At 63.2% G+C, this 9881-nt stretch overlaps 1 protein-coding gene across 1 annotated transcript in view; it reads left to right on the top strand.

Annotated features, from left to right (window-relative positions):
- Positions 1-9881, top strand: part of SYNPO (synaptopodin) — a 16988-nt gene that overhangs the window by 5690 nt on the left and 1417 nt on the right. The window contains exon 2 of the mRNA XM_026091370.1: positions 6616-8510. Coding sequence (XP_025947155.1) covers positions 6616-8510 — 1895 coding nt within the window. The remainder of the gene's footprint in view (positions 1-6615; positions 8511-9881) is intronic.

Consider the following 9881-nt stretch of genomic DNA (forward strand, 5'->3'; position numbering starts at 1 on the left):
TGGGTGTAGATGTGATTTAGGGCTGGCTCCGACCCCGGGCGAGGTGCTTATTACCCAGCTGACCTGTGGAGAGCTGACTCAGGGTCTCCCTGCCACAGGTTGCAAATGCTGTCACGGGATCGCTCGGGCGCTTTAGGAAACATCGCGGATGCAAAGTGCAGAGCAGTCATGGTGCTCGGGAGTGGGATTCATGTTGCTGGGACACGGTGCAGGTGATCCTGCCAGCTGCAGCTCTCTCCCCCTAATCTCATCCCGAATCCCCGCCCGGAAGGAGAGCGAGGGAGGTTAGCGGAGGCGAGCCTGCCACGGGGGTGAGCCCTGCCGCCCTCCCCCGGAGCATCTGGGCACATCTGGACAGAGCCGCGCGGGAGCCTGTCTGGGGAGAGCTGCTGCTCCGCAGGCCTGCCTGTGGGAGCTGCGAGGAGGCTCGGCGCAGGCACTCGGAAATGCTTGTGCGCGTCCCTCTCTAGAGGCGGGTTTTCTCTTAATTCTGTTTTTTGCCGGAGAATTGCATAGCGAGGGAGGGGGCATCCGTTCAGCTGTGCCCTGCCCTGGGGGAGGGCGAGAGATGCCGTTTGGGCTGACCCCGGACAGCAGCCTGACGAACGTTCAAAATCTGGAAAAGCATCTGTGCGTTACGGATGGCAGCTGCTTTTCTATTGTCGAAGGTGGATTTTGAGTTTCCCCCAAATTCTCGTCCGTGCTGCGCCAGCCCTCGGCTCTGTGGGGCCAGTCAGGCTGTTCTGCCTCCTGAGCCTCCTTCATTCACCCGCCTYGGACCGGCCGCCTGTGAGGGGGATTGCAACCTTTGGATGGCCGTACTTCCAAACCAGTAGCAGGCTGCAGATGGAGATCCTGAATCAAAGTATTTGAAGTCACGTGCCAGCTCTGGAGCCTGAGATTTCACGTGTCTGGTCCTAGCCCGTCAGCCCCATCCGGAGACTCCATTAACCGTTAGCATTAACGTTCTCATGGGACTTTTCRCCATCATGCCTGGTGCTAGCAACCACCCAGACTGCAAGGTGACAACTTCCAAGTCACTATTTTCTTCCCAAGATTTCTGCAGAATTCTCTGATTTTGTGCTTATCCACAGCACAGCTGAGCTGAGTATGTTGCACTTTGGCCCGGGAGCTGTTTTTTGCTGGGGTTTCCCATTGCAAACCATCAGCTGGCCTGAACGGACGTGCTGTGACATCCTGGCTATCTCAAAACCGGCAGCTTCAACTGAATCTGTTGAACTGGTTGGCTCAGAGAGGCCTGGGGTATCTCCCCTCCCTGCAATTTGGGGCCAGATCCTGATCTGGTCCAGCTGAGAGCAAGGCTCTGGAGGTCAGTGTCAGGGTAGGACAGGCTGCAGGCAGTGTCTGATACATCTTTCACCGTTTTTTGGAGTCTCATGGTGAGTCCAGCCTTGCTGCATGTATTTTAGATGCTCTCCAGCAGCCCTGTGCAAGGGGACCTGTCCTCTGCATGGAAACCTGAGCCAGAAGGAATTTTGTTTGTCAGTTGGCTGTGAGAGGAGAGCAACAAACATGCCTTTCGTCACCCTCATCATCCTCACCCTGGAGGGGAGCACGCTGTACTTGTTGCAGGAAGGTTAACTGACAGCTTGGTAAGAAGCTGTTAAGCCCGGCACTTCGGGGATGTTGCTGGAAGTCATTCCTGGGGCAACTGGAAACCCAAGGAGCGAGTGCCTATATAAATATATAGACAGAGAGCTATAGGTTCCTCTTTCTTAAGATGAAGTGCAAAGGCAGGCCAGGCAGTGAGCTGGAGGGAGATTTGGATTTTGGAGCCCTTCCCAGTAAATCTCTGCTATTTCAGGGGGTGTAGCAGAAYGGCGACGCCACTGCCTGCCATGGGGAAGCCCTGCTCTGCACCCAGAGGGGTGAGAGGGGCCCCCAAAACAGCACTCGAAGCGCTCGCCTGGCTGGTGGCCGGCAGGTCGTGGTGTTTCAAGAGCCGGGAGTTCACCAGCTCTGCAGGGCGGGAGAGAGCATCTCCTTCCCCGCCGGCTCCCTGCTGCCYGGGATTGCCGGAGCAGGAGGGGGTCGGGGAGCTCACGGGTGCCACAGGATCAGGGCTTGCTGGGGGACGCCCCTGGGGAGCCCCCGAAGCAGGGCGCGGGCTGCAGCGAGGGCTGGCGGGGCTGAATTCATTGTTCTTGGAAGAAGCCAGGACATTTGGAAACGGGCGACGTATCCTCCCCGAGCTCAGCGCGGTGGCGAGCCGGTGAGCGGCCGTGGGAAGGAAGGAAGGAAGGAAGACTGGAAGAACGCAAGAAGAGCAAGTCACTCGTTGGACTTGGATTTTTTCCTAGCCGCCTCTTAATGGCCGGAAGCCGGTTTCCAGTGTCGCGCAAGCCCTGGACGCCCTTGGCCATATATAGTTCTGCTTTAGCCCTTTCTCCGTGCCGGTCGGGCTCCCTTCAGCCCCGTGTGCGCCCCTCCTCCCTCCTCTCCAACACCTGGACGTTTTCACCGCGTTGCACTCCATCCCGTCTGCCTGGGGCCTGGGGGGAAACCGCACAGCTACAAAGCCCGGCTGAAGCTCTCCGGCTGTCAGAGGTGGCAGGGGAAGGATTAAGGGCTCCTTTCCCGCGGCTCCTGCAGCCGGGAGGGGAGCAAGGGGTGCAGCGAGTGGCCCCGTCTGCCGGCACCGAGGCCATGCCGCCCGGGACAGGCTGGGGACCGGTTCCTGATGCCAGGGGACGGAGGGTCCCTCCAGAGGGCTAAATACTCTTGTGCCAGGTTGAATAGCTTCATCCCACGGCTGAAATCAGTACAGTGAGGTGGCAGGGGGAGACAGGCAGTCCCGGGCGCATGTAACCAGGGCTGTGTGCATGGGAGTGTGTGCACGGAGCACGGAGAGTAATAACGCATAATAATCTTATTCTCTGTAATTTCCTCTGGGCTGCCAGAGGGTCCAGTGCTCTCCATCTGTGCAATAAAAATCAGATGCTAAGAACGATTATTAACACCACCATCGCTATTATTATTGCCAGCAATCCCTTTCCACCGAGCGCGGAGGGAGAAGCTGTGCAATGGCTCGCACAAAATGGACACAGGGCCCAGGGCGGCTGTTTGAGCAGCCTTGCGGGGGGTACGGGGATGGGGGTCTGTAAGGGGACGTCGGGAGCGGACAGCAGGGCCGGGGGTTCAGGCTGGCGGTCCTACCTTGCAGATCTCCTCTGGCCGAGCAATCGGCCCGGGAGGGCGGCTGAGGCTGGAGCAGGGACCKGCGGCATCTGCGGGCTGCGGGAGCCGCCCCGCTGGTGCCAGTGCCGTGGGGGCTGCGGGCAGAGGCTCGAGGAGGAACCGCTGAGCTGGCGGCAGCGCTGGGCTCGGTGCACGCTCGGGGCACTGACCCGTCCATCCTGCGCATGGGTCTTATGTGCCCACACGTGCCCGTGATGCCATCCGGCTGCATGAGGAAGGCGTTAGCCCCTGGGCCTGGCCGGCAGCTAGTCCAGGCAGCAATTTGCTGGCCAAGAGCTGAGTCATCCCTCAGCGAGGAAGGGATCCTGCAAGGCTCCTCCGTTGCTATTGAAAGGCAGTAGCAAGAGCGAGAGGCTCCGAAATGGCTCTGCCGAGAGCTCTGCGTCTTAGGCGGCCTTGGCCTCCGAGAAGGCGTGGATGCGCACAGCGCGGCTCCCGTCTGAGCATGAAATTCGCAGACATCTGGAGCCTGCGGCTTGTTTCTCAACAGCTCCTCGGCCGTATCTCTCCCTCGCCTCGGAGAGCGGGGCGGTGAGGGCGCCCCAGCGGCGAGGGGAGCTGGTGGTGCTGGCCGCCCTCCAGCCAGCCCGGCCTCGCAGCCCGCCGGAGGAAGCCGCTTCCCCGCGCTGCGCCGCAGCCAAAGCAAATAGAAATGTTGCGCTGAACAAGGCTGGTTTCAAACGGGGGAGTTTGGACGCCGCTGTCGCTGCTTCAGGCGTGCTCATCGCTTCCAGCAGAGAGTTTCCATTGGCATTTCTGCCTTCTCTCCCCCTCGCCCAGCCAAAATCCTCCCACCGCCGGCAGCCCAGCTCCTTCGCCTCTCCTGGGTGGGCTGAAGGCTAGATCCACCCTCCTCCTCCTCCTCCTCCTCCCTGGCCGCCTTCCTCCGTGCGGCCGGAGCGGAGGGTGGTGGGTCTGGGTGAGGAGGGGGCAAGGTGGGAGAGGAGCTATTTCTGGAGAGCAGCGAGATCTGCTCCGAGACGGAGGGCAGGAATTTACATCCTGCCGGAGCAGAGCCGCGCAGGGAGGGGACAGTGGCTGGGCGCAGTGGCCTGGCTGCGAAGTGCATGTCACAGCTTGCCGGCAACAGCGTTAATCAGCCTTGGGAGCTGGCAGCACCTTGTAAATCAGTGCGGGAGGGAGGGCAGCACTTGCCTTCGCCGGAGCCACCCAGGCTGGGTTTTCTTCCTTCTCCTCCYGGCAGCCAGAAGAGGGTCAGACAATTTCCTCGGCAGAGCGCTGCCTTCCAGAGGAGCAGTGTTGGATGCAGCTGCTCCCTGAGTGAGCACCCAGGGAGGCTGCAAGCTTCAGGCTTTGCAATGTGGGGAAAACCCCAAGGGTTTCCATAAAGACAGAGACTAAAAGAATATGGGTCGGAGCGGGCTGTGACTGCAGGCTAAGAGCGCCGGAGCAGCCCGCAGTGACCTGCCCAGGTGCCGTGTCCTGAGGACGTGGCCATGTCGGTCTGAGCAATCGTTCAGGGGCAAAGCAGGAGGACGGGGTACTGCTGGAAACACCCCAAGCAAAGGCAGGGTGCAGATGAATTTCCTCGGTGGATCGGAAATGCTCCAGCTGGAGCCACAACTCTCCGCAGAGGGAGCGTCTCCTGCTCGCCTTAGCGGTCCTGGGGCAGGTCCCTGCGACGCTGCGGCACGCAGGAGGCACCCGTCTAGCAGGGTGCATCAGGGGCAGCCCAGGGTGTGTTGGGCCATACCTGAGTCAAGGAACCAAGGCAAGGAAATGTGTCTGTAGGCAGGGACTTGCTGCCAGCAGCTGTCTGTGGGTGCTGGGGAAGGCAGTGTGGGTGCTGAGGAAGAGGAGATGCCCAGCTCAGAGCAGCTTTCCTGCTTCACCAGGAGCTTGCTGGAAGGATTTGGCTTAGTCATTCATCCCTTCCTTTTGCTGGTAGGCTGAACCACTGCTTAAAATATCCTGGAAGGCTCCCAAGCAGCACAGAAGGCAAGAAAATGAAAAACATGTGAACCGAAGGGGAGTGGACGCTGGCTGGGCTCGGAGGAGCTGGGCTCGGGGCAGGCGGCCCTGGCCACCCACCTCCGTCTCCTCCGCCGCAGCCCAGCCTGGGGCCAGCCCTCGCAGCCGAGGGTGCGAGGGGCCGCGGGAGCCCCACCGCGGGGGATAGTGCGGGCCCCTGCCCAGGCTGGGGGCACCCCTCGGGGGGCACYGGGGAAGAAGCTGACGGCCTGCAGCCAAACAAGGGATGCAAGCCAACCTGAGCATTGATTATTTCTGCAAGGGCGTCTCAAACAGCCAGGGGCAGGAAGAAAAAGGCAGGAGACAAGCCAGAAACTGCCCTGTTCACACCACTGCCTCTCATCCTACCACCCCCTCTCTCTCCCCATCCCCGTCTCTAACCTCCGATCCGCGCTAGCTCCCGGGCTGGCTGGCCGTGCGGGGAGCGGGGCCGCTCTGCAGACCCGGCTTTGGCTAAAAAGCCGCTGGGAGGAGGACGGGAGCTGCTGTGCTGAGCCCCGGCTGCGGCCGCCCGCGTTTCGGGGGGCGCCGGGAGGGCCGAGCAGCGTCGCCTCTCRCCCCGCTGCCGCGGGCAGCGTCGCCGTTGGGGCTGGGCGGGCTTCACGGCTGCCCTCGGGCCCCGCGTCCAGACGGGCTGGGTCGCGGGAGGCTCGGGACGCGCTCGCGGGAAATTGCTCAGCCGGCGAAAACGCGTTCCCTGCAATTTCACGTCCTTCTGGACGTGAGAACCAGCTTTTGCTCTGACCTTTCGGCCAGCGTTTGCGAAGCCCGGCAGCGCCCTGAGGGGCTTTCGCGGGGTTCAGCAGGCCCTTGGCTGGCTGTTTTTAGCACGTTTGTGGTCTCGTAAGGAATGAGCTTGGCACGTCGCTCGGGCGGGCTGACGCGCGCGGCTCCTCTAGCGGCGGCTGCCACCTTGTGCCGCTTCACAAGCAAGTCCCAGCCTGGCCTGGCGCTGCCCACCAGCCCCGTTGCGTGGTCCCGTCCGGCTGACGCCGAGAGGGACAGCCGCGTCTCCCGGCTCCGGCTGTTCCCCTGCCTGCGCCGTGGCAGAGTGGGCCAGGATTTGGGGAGGGGGCCCAGGAGGAGGGACGTGCTTGCACCAGGGGCCGAATCCGTGCAAACTGCAACCTGAGACCTTCTGAAGTCTTCTGAGAAATTCCTTTCCCATACGGTCACTGCGTGCACAGCGCTGAGCCCAGCAAAACAAACTGCCCCGTGGCCGGCTGGGGCGCCTGCAGTTTTTTTCCCAGCCGCTGTCCCGCCAGGAGAGAGGGCCGGGAGTGGCTGGGAGAGGCTGCAGCCGCGTGGCCAGGCGTGGGGACAAGGGGCCACTGGAAAACTCGTATGTGCCCACATGGGGCCGGCGGGGGTCCCGCACTAACCCGCACTCCCCCCTCTCCCCAGGTGTCTCCCGGAGCGCCAGCCTCTCCGAGAAGGAGCTGAAGGAGGCGAAGGCACGGAGCCGGCGGATCGTGGCCCAGCTCACCACGGCGCCCGGCGCCAGCTCCAAGGGCGCGCTGCTCTTCCACCGGCGCAAGCAGCGCCTCGACGAGCTCGCCTGGGTGGCTGCCGCGGGAGCCGGTGCTCGCCATGGCGCGGGGCTGCCGCTGAGCCCGGCGCCCGCAGGCTGCGGGGCCCCCGCCGGAGCGCCCCGGCGAGGCGGCGTGGAGGGAGCCGGCGGCCCGGGGATGCAGCGCGACGGGGTGCAGACGGAGGTGCCCCACCGCGAGGAGCCGCCAGCTGACCCACTGCAGCAGGTCCCACTGAGCGTCTACCTGAAGGAGAACATGGCGCCGGCCAACGGCGTGCATGAGCAGGGGACCGGCGGGACACGGAGCGAGGCCGCGAGGTCCGGGCAGACGCAGACCGCCTGCCCGCCGAGCGCGCCCATGCCCGGGCCGCAGAAGAACGGCGAGGGGACGGGCAGGGAGCAGAGCGTGCCCGCGGCCGACGCGGGCACAGCCACACCGGCAAACGGCAAGAAGCCGAACGGGACGCACGGCAAGCAATACTACGAGGTCCACCTCACCTTGGCRAAACCCCAGCCTGTGAAGAACAGGACGGCCAGGCCGTTCGGGATCCAGGCGTCCGCGGTGAAAAGCCAGCCCACAGAGCAGGGCCCGGCGCCCGAACTGCCCCCGCCGCCCACCTACGCGGAGACCCTGACCAGCCCCCCGCCGCTCACTCGGGTCCGGTCACCACCTGCGTATTCGGCGCTGTACCCCGCTGCCGAGCAGAAACCTCTCCTGCCGCAGGGTCCCGCCTGCGGAGGCGGCAGCCCGGCCCCTCTGCCCAAAACGGGGATCCTGGAGGAGTCCGTTGCCCGGAGAGCCAATAAAAAGTCCATGTTCACTTTTGTCGAGAAGCCAAAGTTGGGCCCGAACCCTGATCTGCTGGATTTGGTCCAGAACGCAGACATCAAAAAGAAGCAGAAGGAGCAGGGAGAGGCCGGTGCTGAGGAAGAGCCATTCGCGCTCGGGGCAGAAGCTGCCAACTTCCTCGCCAGCAACACGGCCAGGGGCGGGCAGCACCTCTCACCAGCCGAGGACACTCCTGCGTGGTCCTCCTGCCTCAAGTCCCCAACTATCCAGCCGAAGCCCCAGATCAAGCCCAGCCACAACCTCACCGAGGCACGAGGGAAAGGAGCCGAGCTCTTCGCCAGGAGGCAGTCAAGGATGGAGAAGTTCATCATTGAGGCTCCGTCTCAGCCTGACCTGCTGCGGTCCCCATCGCCCACCATGTCTCTGCCTCCCTCCTGGAAATACGATGCCAATGCTTGCGTGTCACCTATGATCTCCAGGCACCCCATCAAGAGTCCCTCCAGGCCCTCCAAAACCCCTCCGGCATCTCTGTATGGAGGGGGCCTGGTAGAGAATGAGGTCTCCCAGAAGGAGCTGGAGATCTCCAAGCACCAGCCCTACCAGCTCCAGTCTTCACTCTTCATCCTCTCCCCATCCAAAGGGCCCCTGAGGTCCATGCCCCGCGGGACGCCTCCGCCCAGGCCCGTGCTTCCCGACGCCTATCTGTGCCCCCAGCAGACCTCCTGCCCCACATCTCCCTTGCCTCCATCCCCCGTCTGGCATCGCCCCGTGGGGTCCGGTGCCGGCAGGCCCCCCTCTGGCCCATTCCCTGCAGCTGCTGGGGCTGTGCCCCTGACCCATGATGGCCAGCCCGGCCCCGGGGCCCAGACTGACGTGCTCCTTGCCTCCCCGTGCCGCATGCTGTCACCCAGAGCGAAGGGAGGCTTCCAGGCGCCCAGACCGTCCTACTCCACCAGGAACGCAGGAATCGAGCCGCAGGTGTGGAAACCTTCTTTTTACTACAAGTAGCGGTGTCAAAGAGGAAACATATGTTTTCGGCTTCCCTCCRCTGGCCAAGTTGGCTCTAACTGCTCATGGGTGTGCAAAAAGCTAAACCAACCAAAAAAAAGAAAAAGAAAAAAAAATAGCTCGGAGGCTTTCAGGACGGTGCCTGTGCGTGGGCAGGCCCCCAGGTCCGGCAGGAGTCTCTCCGCCAGCGGCAGGCCCTGTCTCGGCAGCGAAGCTGAAGCCTCGGGGAGCGCGAGACGAAGCGCTGGCGAGCCCGTGTAATGGGAGCCGCGTGTTTGCACCGCGCGGGCTCCTGGGAGCGCAGCCAGCCCGGGGGGGCGGCGCTGGCTGGGGACGTCCAGCCAGCCCCCGCACGCAGACTCCTGCGCAGCGGTTACAGGAGCCCAAGCGAACCGGCAGGGCCTCTGGTGCTTTCTCTCTTCTCTTGCCTGGAAACTTTATGGAGCATCAAGTCTCTGGCTCGGTCCCTTCCTCACCTGCATTTCCAGCTCTCTGCAAAGTGGTTTCCATCTCTGCCTGCTCCTCTGCAGCCTCTCTGTCCTGCTGACTGTTAACGGCCTCTTACCAAAGCATACCCAGAGGGGACACGCCGCCTTTCCACCCCACTGTGCCTGCTCCTGTCTCTTCTGCTGCTCTTTAGGGTTTTTTCCTTGTTTGCTTCCATGCCATGGAGGAGTTTATCACCTGCCCAGGGGACAGGCAGAGCCACACGGTGCTGGACTAGGGACGTGGGAACTCTGCGGGGTCCCGTCCCTCCCTGCGCGGGAGGGTCCCCGGTCACGCCGGGCTCGGCCACCTTCGCCTGGGAGGTGCCTCCCCCGGCACGGCAGGCGCCAGCCCTCCGAGGTCGGAGAGCAGGGCCCGGGGATGGCCAGTGGAGCGGGATGGTCCCTGGCGAGCCCCCGTTCACGCGCTCGCCTCTCACCAGCCCTGATTTCAGCAAAGTCCAGGGAGGTGATTTACTGGTAAAATCCGGCGGCAGGCTTGGGACTGATCCTGCCGTCCCAGCTGCCAGGGTCTAATCTGTTTTGTCTGCCCCAGATCCTGCGAGCATGGCTGAGCCCTCGCTTTTCCAGGCCTGGCTTGTGCTGAATAACAGCTCCAGGAGCAGCTCTCCCGGGCAGAGAGGCCGGGGAGCGGTGTGCGGCTGTAAATCACCGCCAGGCGCGCGCAGGCCTGGGAAGCTTTACAAGACAGGGTAGAAATGCTCGCGGTGCCGTAGCTGGTAATTAGCAGGGCTGCTTGTCAGAGCTGGGGAGATGAGGGACGTGCGTGGGCAGAGGCGAGCACGCGAGGGCAGGGGTTGATGGTGGAGGGCAAAGGTGGCTTCCCTGGGAGGCA

The sequence above is a fragment of the Apteryx rowi genome, unplaced genomic scaffold, assembly GCF_003343035.1.
Source record: "Apteryx rowi isolate R43461 unplaced genomic scaffold, aptRow1 scaffold_90, whole genome shotgun sequence".
Lineage (NCBI taxonomy): Eukaryota > Metazoa > Chordata > Aves > Apterygiformes > Apterygidae > Apteryx > Apteryx rowi.